A 17,900-nucleotide genomic window follows, 5' to 3' on the forward strand; every position below is an offset into this window, starting at 1 on the left:
GGGCTTCTTCCTCAGCACTCACCAGCGCCATTTTCTCTCCACAGCTCCGCTGAGAGGAAGCTCCCCAGGCTCTCCCCTGCAGACTCACGGTAGAAAGAGGGTAAAAAGAGAGAGGGGGCACATAAATTTAGCGCAATAATCATATATACAGCAGCTACTGGGTAAACACTAAGTTACTGTGTGATTCCTGGGTCATATAGCGCTGGTGTGTGTGCTGGCATACTCTCTCTCTGTCTCTCCAAAAGGCCTTGTGGGGGTCCTGTCCTCATATAGAGCATTCCCTGTGTGTGTGGTGTGTCGGTACGCTTGTGTCGACATGTTTGACGAGGAGGGCTATGTGGAGGTAGAGCAGGTGCAGATGAATGAGGTGTCCCCGCCGACGGCGCCGACACCTGATTGGATGGATATGTGGAAGGTGTTAAATGATAATGTAAACTCCTTGCATAAAAGGTTGGATAAAGCTGAAGCCTTGGGACAGTCGGGGTCTCAGCCCATGCCTGATCCTACAGCGCAGAGGCCGTCAGGGTCTCAGAAGCGCCCACTATCCCATATTGTTGACACAGATATCGACACAGATTCTGACTCCAGTGTCGATGGCGATGATGCAAAATTGCAGCCTAAAATGGCTAAAGCCATCCGCTACATGATTGTAGCTATGAAGGATGTATTGCACATATCAGAGGTAAACCCGGTCCCTGACAAGAGGGTTTATATGTTTGGGGAGAAAAAGCAAGAGGTGACTTTTCCCCCTTCACATGAGTTAAATGAGTTATGTGAAAAAGCTTGGGATTCTCCTGATAGGAAAGTGCTGATTTCCAAAAGGTTACTTATGGCGTACCCCTTCCCGCCAACGGACAGGATGCGCTGGGAATCCTCCCCTAGGGTAGATAAAGCTCTGACACGCTTATCTAAGAAGGTGGCCCTGCCGTCACAGGATACGGCCTCCCTAAAGGATCCTGCAGATAGGAAGCAGAAAGGTATCCTGAAGTCTGTTTATACACATTCAGGTACCATACTGCGGCCGGCAATTGCGTCGGCCTGGATGTGTAGTGCTGTAGCAGCATGGACAGATACACTGTCTGAGGAACTGGATACCTTGGACAAGGATACTATTTTACTGACCCTGGGGCATATAAAAGACGCTGTCCTATATATGAGGGATGCCCAGAGGGACATTTGCCTACTGGGCTCTAGAATAAACGCAATGTCGATTTCTGCTAGAAGGGTCCTGTGGACTCGGCAATGGACAGGCGATGCCGACTCTAAAAAGCACATGGAGGTTTTACCCTACAAGGGTGAGGAATTGTTTGGGGACGGTCTCTCGGACCTAGTTTCCACAGCTACAGCTGGGAAGTCAAATTTTTTGCCATATATTCCCTCACAGCCTAAGAAAGCACCGTATTACCAAATGCAGTCCTTTCGATCACAAAAAGGTAAGAAAGTCAGAGGTGCGTCCTTTCTTGCCAGGGGCAGGGGTAGAGGAAAGAAGCTACACCATACAGCTAGTTCCCAGGAACAGAAGTCCTCCCCGGCTTCCACTAAATCCACCGCATGACGCTGGGGCTCCACAGGTGGAGCCGGGAGCGGTGGGGGCGCGTCTCCGAAAATTCAACCACCAGTGGGTTCGCTCACAGGTGGATCCCTGGGCTATACAGATTGTGTCTCAGGGATACAAGCTGGAATTCGAAGTGATGCCCCCTCACCGTTCCCTAAAATCAGCCCTGCCGACTTCCCCCATAGAAAGGGAAGTAGTGTTAGCGGCAATTCACAAATTATATCTCCAGCAGGTGGTGGTACAGGTTCCCCTCCCTCAACCGGGAAGGGGTTACTATTCCACAATGTTTTTGGTTCCGAAACCGGACGGTTCGGTCAGACCCATATTGAATTTAAAATCCCTGAACATTTACCTGAAAAGGTTCAAGTTCAAGATGGAATCGCTCAGAGCGGTCATTGCAAGCCTGGAAGAGGGGGATTTTATGGTGTCTCTGGACATAAAGGATGCTTACCTGCATGTCCCCATTTATCCACCTCATCAGGAGTACCTCAGATTTGTGGTACAGGACTGTCATTACCAATTCCAGACGTTGCCGTTTGGTCTCTCCACGGCACCGAGAATATTTACCAAGGTAATGGCCGAAATGATGGTGCTCCTTCGAAAGCAGGGTGTAACAGTTATCCCATACTTGGACGATCTCCTCATAAAGGCGAGGTCCAGAGAGCAGTTGCTGATCAGCGTAGCACACTCTCAGGAAGTGTTGCAACAGCACGGCTGGATTTTGAATATTCCAAAGTCGCAGCTGATCCCTACGACTCGTCTGCCCTTCCTGGGCATGATTCTGGACACGGACCAGAAAAAGGTGTTTCTCCCGGCGGAGAAGGCTCAGGAGCTCGTGACTCTGGTCAGAGAACTCTTAAAACCAAAACAGGTGCCGGTGCATCACTGCACGCGAGTCCTGGGAAAGATGGTGGCGTCATATGAAGCCATTCCCTTCGGCAGGTTCCATGCGAGAGTGCTCACCTTCTCGAGGGCCACAGGTTCGGCATACAGGACTGGGTCCTGGTGACCACGGATGCAAGCCTCCGAGGATGGGGAGCAGTCACTCAGGGAAGAAACTTCCAAGGGCTGTGGTCAAGTCAGGAGGCTTGTCTGCATATCAATATCCTGGAACTAAGGGCCATATACAACGCCCTGAGTAAAGCGGAGCCTCTGCTTCGCAACCAACCGGTGCTGATTCAGTCAGACAACATCACCGCAGTGGCTCATGTAAACCGCCAGGGCGGCACAAGAAGCAGGGTAGCGATGGCGGAAGCCACCAGGATTCTTCGTTGGGCGGAGAATCGCGTGCAAGCACTGTCAGCAGTGTTCAGTCCGGGAGTGGACAACTGGGAAGCAGACTACCTCAGCAGGCACGACCTCCACCCGGGAGAGTGGGGACTTCATCAAGAAGTCTTCACACAGATTACAAATCGATGGGAACTGCCACAAGTGGACATGATGGCATCCCGCCTCAACAAAAAGCTACAAAGGTATTGCACCAGGTCAAGAGACCCTCGGGCGATAGCTGTGGACGCACTAGTAACACCGTGGGTGTTCCAGTCGGTCTATGTGTTTCCTCCTCTTCCTCTCATACCCAAGGTGCTGAGAATCGTAAGAAAAAGAGGAGTGAGAACAATACTCATTGTTCCGGATTGGCCAAGAAGGACTTGGTACCCGGAACTGCAAGAAATGCTCACAGAGGACCCATGGCCTCTGCCTCTCAGACAGGATCTGTTGCAACAGGGGCCCTGTCTGTTCCAAGACTTACCGCGGCTGCGTTTGACGGCATGGCGGTTGAACGCCGGATCCTAGCGGAAAAAGGCATTCCGGATGAAGTTATTCCTACGCTGATAAAGGCTAGGAAGGACGTGGCAGCAAAACATTACCACCGTATATGGCGAAAATATGTTGCTTGGTGTGAGGCCAGGAAGGCCCCTACAGAGGAATTCCAGCTGGGCCGGTACCTGCATTTCCTACAGTCAGGAGTGACTATGGGCTTAAAATTAGGGTCCATAAAGGTCCAGATTTCGGCCCTATCCATTTTCTTTCAAAAGGAACTGGTTTCGCTTCCTGAAGTTCAGACGTTTGTAAAGGGAGTGCTGCATATTCAGCCCCCTTTTATGCCACCAGTGGCACCTTAGGATCTTAACGTGGTGTTGAGTTTCCTGAAATCTCACTGGTTTGAGCCACTTAAGACCGTGGAGCTAAAGTATCTCACGTGGAAAGTGGTCATGCTATTGGCCTTAGCTTCGGCTAGGCGTGTGTCAGAATTGGCGGCTTTGTCATGTAAAAGCCCCTATCTGGTTTTTCATATGGACAGGGCAGAATTACGGACTCGTCCGCAATTTCTGCCGAAGGTGGTGTCATCTTTTCATTTGAACCAACCTATTGTGGTGCCTGCGGCTACTCGTGACTTGGAGGACTCCAAGTTGCTTGATGTAGTCAGGGCTTTGAAGATTTAGGTAGCCAGGACGGCTGGAGCCAGGAAAATTGACTCGCTGTTTATCCTGTATGCATCCAACAAGCTGGGTGTTCCTGCTTCAAAGCAGACTATTGCTCGCTGGATCTGTAACACGATTCAGCAGGCTCATTCTGCGGCTGGTTTGCCGCATCCAAAATCGGTGAAAGCCCATTCCACAAGGAAAGTGGGCTCTTCTTGGGCGGCTGCCCGAGGGGTCTCGGCATTACAACTTTGCCGAGCAGCTACTTGGTCGGGTTCAAACACCTTTGCAAAGTTCTATAAGTTTGATACCCTGGCTGAGGAGGACCTTGTGTTTGCCCATTCGGTGCTGCAGAGTCATCCGCACTCTCCCGCCCGTTTGGGAGCTTTGGTATAATCCCCATGGTCCTTACGGGGTCCCCAGCATCCACTAGGACGTTAGAGAAAATAAGATTTTACTCACCGGTAAATCTATTTCTCGTAGTCCGTAGTGGATGCTGGGCGCCCGTCCCAAGTGCGGACGTTCTGCAATACGTGTATATAGTTATTGCTTAATAAAAGGGTTATGTTATGTTGGCATCTGTTGTTTGATGCTCTGTTGTTGTTCATACTGTTACCTGGGTATGTTATCACGAGTTATACGGTGTGATTGGTGTGGCTGGTATGAGTCTTACCCGGGATTCCAAAATCCTTTCCTTGTAATGTCAGCTCTTCCGGGCACAGTTTCCTTAACTGAGGTCTGGAGGAGGGGCATAGAGGGAGGAGCCAGTGCACACCAGTAGTACTAATTCTTTCTTAGAGTGGCCAGTCTCCTGCGGAGCCCGTCTATTCCCCATGGTCCTTGCGGAGTCCCCAGCATCCACTACGGACTACGAGACATAGATTTACCGGTGAGTAAAATCTTATTTTTTGTTCAGTCACTACAGCAGTAAAAGGGAAAATGTATCTGCCCAGTGGGGAAGTTAGGAGCCATCTGCCCCTATTAGACTACTGCCCTCATCATATCATGTCATTATGTGTTACCAACCCAGAGATCTGATTAGTTCCTCCATACTCCCTGGTCTATCTCATACATCAGGAGACATCAGTGTCGCTGTTTTGTGCACAAGGTTACCTGGATCAGGTGATGACTGACATCGAGGGTATGTGGCTTGGAGCTGGAGTTGAGGAGGCTGAATATACGGTACCTGTTTCTCTAACGTCCTAAGTGGATGCTGGGGACTCCGTAAGGACCATGGGGATTAGCGGCTCCGCAGGAGACTGGGCACAACTATAAAGAAAGCTTTTAGACTACTGGTGTGCACTGGCTCCTCCCACTAAGACCATCCTCCAGACTTCAGTTAGATTCTTGTGCCCGGCTGAGCTGGATGCACACTAGGGGCTCTCCTGAGCACCTAGAAAGAAAGTATATTTAGGTTTTTTATTTTACAGTGAGATCTGCTGGCAACAGACTCACTGCAGCGAGGGACTAAGGGGAGAAGAAGCGAACCTACCTAACAGGTGGTAGTTTGGGCTTCTTAGGCTACTGGACACCATTAGCTCCAGAGGGATCGACCGCAGGACCCGACCTTGGTGTTCGTTCCCGGAGCCGCGCCGCCGTCCCCCTTACAGAGCCAGAAGCAACGAAGAGATCCGGAAAATCGGCGGCAGAAGACTTCGGTCTTCACCAAGGTAGCGCACAGCACTGCAGCTGTGCGCCATTGCTCCTCATGTACACCTCACACTCCGGTCACTGATGGGTGCAGGGCGCTGGGGGGGGGCGCCCTGAGGGCAATATATGACACCTTGGCTGGCAAATATACATCATATATAGTCCTAGAGGCTATATAGATGTAAAATTACCCCTGCCAGTATTCCAGAAACAGCGGGAGAAAGTCCGCCGAAAAGGGGGCGGGGCTTCTCCCTCAGCACACTGGCGCCATTTTTCCTTCACAGTTCCGCTGGAAGGAAGCTCCCTGGCTCTCCCCTGCAGTCTGAACACTACAGAAGGGTAAAAAAGAGAGGGGGGGCACTAAATTTAGGCGCAGTATAGATAATATATATATATGATATATATAAAAAAGCAGCTATAAGGGAAAACACTCATTGATAGTGGGATCCCTGTGTTATATAGCGCTCTGGTGTGTGCTGGCATACTCTCTCTCTGTCTCCCCAAAGGGCTTTGTAGGGGCCTGTCCTCTGTCAGAGCATTCCCTGTGTGTTTGCAGTGTGTCGGTACGGCTGTGTCGACATGTTTGATGAGGCTTATGTGGAGGCGGAGCAAATGCCTGTAAATGTGATGTCACCCTCTGCGGGGTCGACACCTGAGTGGATGGTGCTGTGGAAGGACTTACGCGACAGTGTCGACTCCTTGCATAAAAGGTTTGACGACATACCTATTGTGGGACAGCCGGCTTCTCAGCCTGTGCCTGCCCAGGCGTCTCAAAAGCCATCAGGGGCTCTAAAACGCCCGATACCTCAGATGGCTGACACAGATGTCGACACGGATACTGACTCCAGTGTCGACGACGATGAGACTAATGTAACTTCCAGTAGGGCCACACGTTACATGATTGAGGCAATGAAAAATGTGTTGCACATTTCTGATGTTACCCCCGGTACCACAAAAAAGGGTATAATGTTTGGAGAGAAAAAACTACCAGTAGCTTTTCCTCCGTCTGAAGAGTTAAATGAAGTGTGTGAAGAAGCGTGGGCTTCCCCTGATAAAAAGCTGGTAATTTCTAAGAGGTTACTAATGGCGTACCCTTTCCCGCCAGAGGATAGGTCACGCTGGGAAACATCCCCTAGGGTGGATAAAGCGCTCACACGCTGGTCAAAGAACGTGGCACTACCGTCTCCGGATACGGCCGCCCTGAAGGAATCTGCTGATAGAAAGCAGGAGGCTATCCTGAAATCTATATATACACACACAGGTGTTATACTGAGACCGGCTATTGCTTCAGCCTGGATGTGCAGTGCTGCTGCTGCGTGGTCAGATTCCTTGTCAGAAAATATAGATACCCTAGACAGTGACACTATATTGCTAAACGTAGAGCATATAAAAGACGCACTTTTATACATGAGGGATGCACAGAGGGATATTTGCCGGCTGGCATCCAAAATTAGTGCAATGTCCATTTCTGCCAGGAGAGGGTTATGGACTCGGCAGTGGACAGGAGATGCAGGTTCCAAACGACACATGGAAGTTCTGCCTTATAAGGGTGAGGAGTTGTTCGGGGATGGTCTCTCGGACCTCGTTTCCACAGCAACAGCTGGGAAGTCTACATTTTTACCCCATGTTCCCTCACAACCAAAGAAAGCTCCGTATTATCAGGTACAGTCCTTTCGGCCCAATAGGGGCAAGCGGGTTAAAGGCGCGTCCTTTCTGCCCAGAGGCAGAGGTAGGGGAAAGAAGCTGCAGCATACAGCCAGTTCCCAGGAGCAAAAGTCCTCCCCCGCTTCCTCTAAGTCCACAGCATGACGCTGGGGCTTCACAGGCGGAGCCAGGTACGGTGGGGGCCCGTCTCAAAAACTTCAGCAATCAGTGGGCTCGCTCACGGGTGGATCCCTGGATCCTTCAAGTAGTATCTCAGGGGTACAAGCTGGAATTCGAGAAGTCTCCCCCCCGCCGTTTCCTCAAATCTGCCTTGCCAACCACTCCCTCAGGCAGGGAGGCAGTGTTACAGGCAATTCACAAGCTGTATTCACAACAAGTGATAGTAAAGGTGCCCCTACTTCAACAAGGAAGGGGGTTACTATTCCACAATGTTTGTGGTACCGAAACCGGACTGTTCGGTGAGACCCATTTTAAATTTGAAATCCTTGAACACATATATAAAAAAATTCAAGTTCAAGATGGAATCGCTCAGGGCGGTTATTGCAAGCCTGGACGAGGGGGATTACATGGTATCACTGGACATCAAGGATGCTTACCTACATGTCCCCATTTACCATCCTCACCAGGAGTACCTCAGATTTGTGGTACAAGATTGTCATTACCAATTCCAGACGTTGCCGTTCGGTCTATCCACGACTCCGAGGGTCTTTACCAAGGTAATGGCCGAAATGATGATACTCCTTCGAAAGAAGGGAGTTTTAATTATCCCGTACTTGGACGATCTCCTGATAAAGGCGAGGTCCAGAGAGCAGTTGTTGGTAGGGGTAGCACTATCTCGGGAAGTGCTACAACAGCACGGCTGGATTCTAAACATTCCAAAGTCACAGCTGGTCCCTACGACACGTCTGCTGTTCCTAGGGATGGTTCTGGACACAGAACAGAGAAAAGTGTTTCTCCCGGAGGAGAAGGCCAAGGAGCTGTCATCTCTAGTCAGAGGCCTCCTAAAGCCAAAACAGGTGTCGGTGCATCACTGCACGCGGATCCTGGGAAAAATTGTAGCTTCCTACGAAGCGATTCCATTCGGCAGGTTTCATGCAAGAACCTTTCAGTGGGACCTGTTGGACAAATGGTCCGGATCGCATCTTCAGATGCATCGTCTGATAACCCTGTCTCCAAGGACAAGGGTGTCTCTGCTGTGGTGGCTGCAGAGTGCTCATCTTCAAGAGGGCCGCAGATTCGGCATACAGGACTGGGTCCTGGTGACCACGGATGCCAGCCTTCGAGGCTGGGGAGCAGTCACACAGGGAAGAAACTTCCAAGGACTATGGTCAAGTCAGGAGACTTCCCTACACATAAATATTCTGGAACTGAGGGCCATTTACAATGCCCTAAGTCAGGCAAAACCCCTGCTTCAAAACCAGCCGGTACTGATCCAGTCAGACAACATCACGGCGGTCGCCCATGTAAATCGACAGGGCGGCACGAGAAGCAGGACGGCAATGGCAGAAGCCACAAGGATTCTCCGATGGGCGGAAAATCACGTGTTAGCATTGTCAGCAGTGTTCATTCCGGGAGTGGACAACTGGGAAGCAGACTTCCTCAGCAGGCACGACCTCCACCCGGGAGAGTGGGGACTTCATCCAGAAGTCTTTCAAATGATTGTAAACCAGTGGAAAAAGCCACAGGTGGACATGATGGCGTCCCGCCTAAACAAAAAGCTAGAAAAATATTGCGCCAGGTCGAGAGACCCGCAGGCGATAGCTGTGGACGCTCTAGTGACACCGTGGGTGTACCGATCGGTTTATGTGTTCCCTCCTCTTCCTCTCATACCAAAGGTACTGAGGATAATAAGGAGAAGAGGAGTAAGAACTATACTCATTGTTCCGGATTGGCCAAGAAGAGCTTGGTACCCGGAACTTCAAGAAATGATGTCAGAGGACCCATGGCCTCTACCGCTCAGACAAGACCTGCTGCAGCAGGGGCCCTGTCTGTTCCAAGACTTACCGCGGCTGCGTTTGACGGCATGGCGGTTGAACACCGGATCCTGAAGGAAAAGGGCATTCCGGAGGAAGTCATTCCTACGCTGATTAAAGCTAGGAAAGAAGTAACCGCAAACCATGATCACCGCATATGGCGAAAATATGTTGCGTGGTGTGAGGCCAGGAAGGCCCCAACGGAGGAATTTCAGCTGGGCCGTTTCCTGCACTTCCTACAGTCAGGGGTGACTATGGGCCTTAAATTGGGTTCCATTAAGGTCCAGATTTCGGCTCTATCGATTTTCTTCCAGAGAGAACTGGCTTCACTACCTGAAGTTCAGACTTTTGTTAAGGGAGTGCTGCATATTCAGCCCCCTTTTGTGCCTCCAGTGGCACCTTGGGATCGCAACGTGGTGTTGGATTTCCTAAAGTCACATTGGTTTGAGCCACTGAAAACCGTGGATTTGAAATATCTCACGTGGAAAGTGGTCATGTTGTTGGCCTTGGCTTCGGCCAGGCGTGTATCAGAATTGGCGGCTTTGTCATGTAAAAGCCCTTATCTGATTTTCCATATGGATAGGGCAGAATTGAGGACTCGTCCCCAGTTTCTCCCCAAAGTGATATCAGCTTTTCATCTGAACCAACCTATCGTGGTGCCTGCGGCTACAAATGACTTGGAGGCTTCCAAGTTGTTGGATGTAGTCAGGGCCCTAAAAATCTATGTTTCCAGGACAGCTGGAGTCAGAAAGACTGACTCGCTCTTTATCCTGTATGCGCCCAACAAGTTGGGTGCACCTGCTTCAAAGCAGACTATTGCTCGCTGGATCTGTAGTACGATTCAGCTTGCACATTCTGCGGCTGGACTGCTGCATCCTAAATCAGTAAAAGCCCATTCCACGAGGAAGGTGGGCTCTTCTTGGGCGGCTGCCCGATGGGTCTCGGCTCTTCAACTTTGCCGAGCAGCTACTTGGTCGGGGTCAAACACGTTTGCTAAATTCTACAAGTTTGACACCCTGGCTGAGGAGGACCTTGAGTTTGCTCATTCGGTGCTGCAGAGTCATCCGCACTCTCCCGCCCGTTTGGGAGCTTTGGTATAATCCCCGTGGTCCTTACGGAGTCCCCAGCATCCACTTAGGACGTTAGAGAAAATAAGAATTTACTCACCGGTAATTCTATTTCTCATAGTCCGTAGTGGATGCTGGGCGCCCATCCCAAGTGCGGATTGTCTGCAATACTTGTATATAGTTATTGCTTAACTAAAGGGTTATTGTTGAGCCATCTGTTGAGAGGCTCAGTTATTATCATACTGTTAACTGGGTATGGTATCATGAATTATACGGTGTGATTGGTGTGGCTGGTATGAGTCTTACCCGGGATTCAAAATCCTTCCTTATTGTGTCAGCTCTTCCGGGCACAGTATCCTAACTGAAGTCTGGAGGAGGGTCTTAGTGGGAGGAGCCAGTGCACACCAGTAGTCTAAAAGCTTTCTTTATAGTTGTGCCCAGTCTCCTGCGGAGCCGCTAATCCCCATGGTCCTTACTGAGTCCCCAGCATCCACTACGGATTATGAGAAATAGAATTACCGGTGAGTAAATTCTTATTTTTGCTTGGAATTGGGGTAGCAGTGAGAACGGCCTTTGATATGTTTTCAGGGTAATGAACCAAGCAGTGGTAATGTACCGGACTGGTTATTGGCTGAAGAAAGCTGGACCGGACTGGCTACCGGTTGAGGAATACAACTGGACTGCCTACTGGCTGAGGAATACAGCAGGACTGGACTGATTACCGGCTGAGAATATGCAGGACTGGTCTGGTTACCGGCTGAGGATATGCAGGACCAGACTGGTTACCGGTTGAGGATATGCTGAACCGGACTAGTTACTGGCTGAGGATATACAGGACCAGACTGGTTACCAGCTGACAATATGCAGGACCAGACTGTTTACCGGTTGAGGATATGCTGAACCGGACTAGTTACTGGCTGAGGATATGCTGAACCGGACTGGTTACCGGCTGATGTGCAGGTCTGGACTGGTTACCGGCTGAGAATATGCAGGACCTGACTGTTTACCGGCTGAGTATATGCTGGACTGGTCTAGTTACCGGCTGAGGATATACAGGACCAGACTGGTTACCGGCTGAGAATATGCAGGACCAGACTGTATACCGGCTGAGGATATGCTGAACCTGACTGATTACCGGCTGATATACAGGACCGGGCTAGTTACCGGCTGAGAATATGCAGGATCAGACTGTTGTTTACCGGCTGAGTATATGCTGGACGGGACTAGTTACCGGCTGATGATATACAGGACCAGACTGGTTACCGGCTGAGTATATGCTGGACCGAACTATTTACCATCTGAGTATATTCAGGACCAGACTGGTTACCGGCTGATGATATGCTGGACTGGACTAGTTACCGGCTGAGGATATACAGGACCAGACTGGTTACAGGCTGAGGCTATGCTCGATCGGACTGGTTACCAGTTGAGGATATGCTGGGCCTGATAGTGCAATACGGAAGAGGCTAAATAGGTTCACTTGTCACACCAACTATGTGACTAGTTGCACAGGCCCAGAATGCTGCAGCTAGACTTCCTTTAAAACCCTTGCTGGGCTATGATTGGCTGCCGGTTAATTGGCTGACTGGACTGAGACTTGGGTTGGTGAAGTGGAGATCATCTGGAAACCATGGAATGCAGGAATGTCAGAGAATATCATAGACTGCACACAGGAGCTTGAATAAACCTCGGGCACACAAATAGTTAACAACTGATCAGAGAACATTGCTGCAATCTGGATTCTGTGCACCTGTGCAATTAGCCTGGGAAGGTGCTGCAGATTGGAAACTAGTATGCACAGCAAACACTGGAGTCAGAGATTGAAGCAAGGCTGAGCAAACGCTGGGATACTGCAGAATATCCTGGCCTACCGGACACCGGAGCCCTCCAGTCAGAGGACCCAACAGACCCCCGCCGCACCTGCGGTGACACCGGTGAGTGTTTAGGACGCCGGCGCTGGTCGCGCGTCCTGACAGTCGGCCCCTATTAGACCCCTGCGCTCCACCTCACATCATATCACTGTTTGTTACCAGCTTAGAGATTTGACCAGTCTCCTCCTTACACTCTATAACCACACTCATCCCCATCACAACAAACTCCAGGTATGCACACACACAAAACTACAACCACACACTCATTATTGTACAGTCCCACCATCGGTTGTCTGAAAGGAATGATTCAGCCTAAAATAACAGTGTGCCAGCTAAGTTTCTCCAGAGGGACATTCAGTGTTTGTTCCACTGTGGTCACTTGCTACCGTAAATGTTTAAGTAGTGCTAACCAGTGACTAGGACATGCTGCTAGTTTAGGCCACACCTACTGTGCTTCTGTTCGTTTTGGGGATGAGATGATAGTATAGGTCAGGGAAGTGAAAGCACAAAAGGGAAGAGGGCCCTGCTTATTAAAGCTTACCGTTTTTATAGTTGGAGGCGCTGACAGACAGGGGTGACATAGCGGAAAGACGGTGAGTGATGAGACTAGAGAGTTGGTTTAGAATGAGAGCAGGAAAGCATTAGTAAAGAAGTGGGGTTTGAGAGCCTGTCTGAAACTTTGGAGAGAGATGGAGAGTCTGAGAGGATGTCTGTACCATTGGTGGGGAGGGACTGGATTTGGGGATTAAAGGAGAAGGAGGAGTTAAGGATAACTCCAAGACAGAATTTGCGGGACCCCTGGTTCGGTTGTCAATGGATAGTAAAATTCAGGGAGGTAAAGGGAATCCAGGTGGTGGGAAGACGATCAGCTTAGTCTTAGACATGTTTAGTTTAAGAAAGTGCTAAGACATTCATCAACATTTACTCCTCAACATAAACATTTTTGTCTGTTTCTAGTAGATGAGCATACAAGCAGGAATACCTCCGAGGGAGATCTCATTGTGTCTACAGACTATAAAAAAGAAGATAACATCATACAAGATTCTCCAGGAGAAAATCCCAGTGCAGATATTTCATCTGGTCCTTCTAATCATGAGGAATGTTCTTCTGATAATTCAGATCTTGCTAAACCCAGTACAGCTCATAGATGTGATACAATATCATCCATTTCTGAATTTAGTAAAAGTTCTGTACATAAGTCAGTTTTTGTTAGACGTCAGAGAGCTCATAAACGTGAGAGACCATTTCCATGCTCTGAGTGTGGGAAATGTTTTATATGTAAATCCCATCTTGTTAAACATCTGAGAAGTCACACAGGTGCGAATACATATCCATGCTCTGAGTGTGGGAAATGTTTTATACAAAATTCCCATCTTGTTGTACATCTGAGACAACACACGGGTGTGAAACCATTTACATGCTTTGAATGTGGGAAATGTTTTATACAAAAATCCCATCTTGTTGAACATGAGAGAGGACACACAGGTGAGAAACCATTTCCATGCTCTGAGTGTGGGAAACGTTTTGCACACAAATCGCGTCTTCTTAGTCATCAGAGACTTCACACAGGTGTGAAACCATTTACATGCTCTGAGTGTGGGAAATGTTTTACAGATAAATCAAATCTTCTTACACATCAGAGAAGTCACACAGGTGAGAAACCATTTTCATGCGCTGAGTGTGGGAAATGTTTTGGAGAAAAAACGCGTCTTCTTAGTCATCAGAGAAGTCACACAGGGGAGTTACCATTTACATGCTCTGAGTGTGGGAAATGTTTTACAGAAAAATCACGACTTCTTAGTCATCAGAGAAGTCACACAGGTGAGAAACCATATATTTGCTCTGAGTGTGGGAAATGTTTTACAGAAAAATCGCATCTTCACAGTCATCGGAGAAGTCACACAGGTGAAAATCCATTGACATGCACTGAGTGTGGGAAATGTTTTACAAAAAAATCACGTCTTGTAACTCATCTGAGAAGTCACATAGGTGAGAAACCATTTACATGCTCTGAGTGTGGGAAATGTTTTACAGAAAAATATCGTCTTCTTAGTCATCAGAGAAGTCACACAGGTGAGCAACCATTTACATGCTCCGAGTGTGGGAAATGTTTTACTGAAAAATCACGTCTTGTTAGACATCTGAGAGGTCACATAGGTGCGAGACCATTTACATGCTCTGAGTGTGGAAAATGTTTTACTAAAAAATCACGTTTTCTTAGTCATCAGAAAAGTCACACAGATGAGAAACCATTTTCATGTTCTGAGTGTGGGAAATGTTTTGTAGTCAAATCTCGTCTTCTTAGACACCAGAAAGTTCACACTAGGAAACATACAAGTTCAGTGAGCTGATCTACATAAAACAGGGTTCCATCAATACTAAATATTGTGAAAGTGGTGTATAGATTAAGGTAAATAACAAAAGCAAGCATGAATACAGTTGCAGAATGTATATGCCAAGGTATATTGACGTCACTGAGTTATTGAGGGCTGTTAAAAGCTCCAGAGCTAGATTTACTTCTATAAAATACAGAACACAGTTGGTTTTGCATTTCTATTTATTGCAGGTTGAAATTTCAGGATGAAAACTGCAGAGAATCAGCTGCATGCAAAATATAATAATGTGATAATGCTATTACCATCCACAGACATACATTTAATGTGAATAATCAAAATGATTGGAACAGATCGCACAAGTGTGGAATGTATTGCGGTGTCATTATTTTATTAGATATTGGTATTATCGTAATAGCAAACCACGTTTGGTATATAGATTCCTAAGTAATATGTAATCCCTGCAATGGGCAGGTGATAGAGAGATGTATGTAGGGATGCATGTATGTGATGTGATATGCATGTAAACTTTGGTGTTGCTGGTTTTTTTTTATGTGCGTGCATTACACATAGGTGTAGCCATGCCGACTGAATGTGCGTCTCCTCACGCTATAGGGGTGCAGTCCAGCAAGCCTGGCACCATGCATCTTTTCTGGAGCACATTTTGCATTTGGGAATTAGACGCAGCATCCGTCCACCTCCACATGAGCCACATAATGTGGGATCTTAGATACAATAACACTACGTCATACTCCGCATGTGATGGTGGAAATGTATTTAATCCGTTCTGTTATCTGTTACTCTCTCACTGGGGATCACAGCTGCAAACTAATGTGTTCCCAGAGGGCAGATGCAGATTTCTGATGCTATGTGGCAAGTTTTGTACAAATGCACCCATTATATAAACATGAAATAATAACATGCAACATATAATAAATGTATTTTTGGTGTCTCCTTACTCATGTTTTAAGACCATGTTTAAGACTTTAATGAGCAGTGTGTAGATAAAAGAAAAAGTTAAAAGTTGTATTTTTAATTGTCACATATTGGATGCGTGGGTGTTAGCGAACTCCAGCTCTATTGTGTGAGACCCCTAGAACCGGTGAGAGGGTCTTCTGTCCCAGCCACAGCGTTCTCTTAGTGTCTGATGTACAGACCAGTACTCAGGTTGCTGCCAGGACTTAAACCTCTAGCAGCAGAAGCTTACACAATAGGCTGGAGTCCGCAAGGTAATTGGCTGGAGTAACTGACCAAGAACAAGAGAGAGACTGGACTGGAGCACAAAGGGTTAAGGTTAGGAGTGGGTCAAGATCTCAATGAGGGCAGATGAGGCACTGTGCGGTGGAATTAGAGCACTGTGCAGTTGGTAAATCTTGCAAGCTGAGTCTTGGGTAAATACACTGAGGAGGAGGAGGATGAAGGCTTAACGGAACTGGAACATGACAGGGGTTCAGGCTAGACCAAAGGGCAAGACTTCAGACAGGTAGATAATCCAACAGAAGGACAGGGTATCCACAGAACTGGCAGAGTTTTCTCCGGATGGGCAGAGTATCTATGGGATCCTGGGACAGGGGACAGTGACTCCCTCACACAGGGAATAAGCTATAACCAGCAGGGCTTCCTGGTCTGACTGCCTTTTAAAAGAGACCATGACCAACCAGCAGCGCTTGATGGGTAGAGCACCTCTAATGACAAACTTTGTGCAGCGGCTCCGCTGCACATCTTCCACGATCTTGGCTGAAGACAGAGATAGCGCCAGGATCCCCTGTGGCCACCTGGAGTCCCTGTTGCCTAGCGAATGGCAAGGATTGCTGGTTGGAAGTGACATGACATCTAAGTCGCCTAACAATGGCTGGGACCTGTGGGAGGGATGAGCTGCGATTGCGGCTCACAACAGTGGAGTGGTAAAGAATCACCGCTGAAGCAAGCTAACATTGCTGCCTTCAGGTGTGGACAGAGCTTACAGCGCTGATAGGGAGTTGAGGGTGGGTGCAGTGATGCATTGTGTCCATCACCTTTAGCCATGTCTCTAGCACGTAGGGACAGCAGAAAATGATGGGCCCCTCCATTCAAGACCCACAGCTGGCCACACACTACACAGTTAATGTTATAACACCTGACTTAGGCTCCTCCTCTTCCTGTCTCAGCACCTCTGCATTTGGTGCAAGGGGCATTACTGTGTGGGACATAATATGGTGTCAGGGGCATTACTGTTGACTCATAATATGGTGCAAGGGGCATTACTATGTGGGGTATAATATACATAGTAACATAGTATCTGAGGTTGAAAAAAGACAATTGTCCATCGAGTTCAACCTATTTGTGGTCTCCTATGCATGATGATTTGACTAAAATTTCTGACTGATGCTGCTGTCAGCCGTTGCATTTTATCCCTATTTATAGTAACTATAATGCATGACTATGCACCATACCCCTGGATATCCTTATCCATTAGGAATTTATCTAACCCATTCTTAAAGGTGTTGACAGATTCCACCATTACAACTCCCTCGGGCAGGGAATTCCAAACATGTATTGTCCTTACCGTGAAAAAGCCTTTACGCCGTATTGTGTGGAATCTCCTCTAACCTGAGCGAGTGTCCACGAGTCCTCTGTGTTGATCTAACCAAAAACAGGTCCCGCGCAAGCTCTGTGTATTGTCCCCTTATATATTTGTAGATGTTGATCATATCCCCTCTTAGTCTCCGCTTTTCCAATGTAAACATGTCTAGTCTTTCAAGCCTTTCCTTGTATTCCATCGTCTCCATGCCCTTAATTAGTTTGGTCGCCCTCCTCTGTACCTTTTCAAACTCCAGGATATCCTTTTTGTAGTACGGTGCCCAGAATTGTACACAGTATTCAAGGTGTGGCCTCACTAGTGATTTATATAACGGGAGTATAATACTCTCGTCCCTAGCATCAATACCCCGTTTTATGCATGCTAATATCTTATTAGCCTTCTTTGCTGCAGTCCTACTTTGGGTACTACTGCTTAGCTTGCTATCTATGAGGACACCTAAGTCCTTTTCCAGTACAGAATCCCCTAATTTTACCCCATTTAGTAGGTAGGTGTAATTTATGTTCTTGTTACCACAGTGCATTACCTTACACTTGTCTGTGTTGAAGCGCATTCTCCATTTGGCTGCCCATGCTTCTAATTTAACTAAGTCGTTCTGAAGAGACTCGGCATCCTCCTCTGTATTTATAGCCTTACACAATTTGGTATCATCTGCAAAAATTGACACCATGCTCTCTAGACCTTCTGTTAGGTCGTTAATGAAAATATTGAACAATAGCGGTCCTAATACTGAGCCTTGCGGCACACCACTTAGCACTTCAGTCCAAGTTGACAAAGATCCATTA

The 17,900-nt window shown here is 48.0% G+C and overlaps 1 protein-coding gene across 2 annotated transcripts in view; it reads left to right on the plus strand.

The window, feature by feature from the left end:
* Positions 1-15,495, plus strand: part of LOC135057042 (zinc finger protein 135-like) — an 83,579-nt gene extending 68,084 nt beyond the window's left edge. Inside the window, exon 9 of one of the 2 annotated variants that reach the window (XM_063962899.1) lies at positions 13,162-15,495. In XM_063962899.1, coding sequence (XP_063818969.1) covers positions 13,162-14,555 — 1,394 coding nt within the window. In that variant the 3' untranslated portion in view covers positions 14,556-15,495. The remainder of the gene's footprint in view (positions 1-13,161) is intronic. The other variant, XM_063962900.1, reaches the window with a different exon arrangement.
* Positions 15,496-17,900: the final 2,405 nt, after the last annotated feature.

This window comes from Pseudophryne corroboree, chromosome 3 (assembly GCF_028390025.1).
Source record: "Pseudophryne corroboree isolate aPseCor3 chromosome 3, aPseCor3.hap2, whole genome shotgun sequence".
Classification (NCBI taxonomy): Eukaryota; Metazoa; Chordata; class Amphibia; order Anura; family Myobatrachidae; genus Pseudophryne; species Pseudophryne corroboree.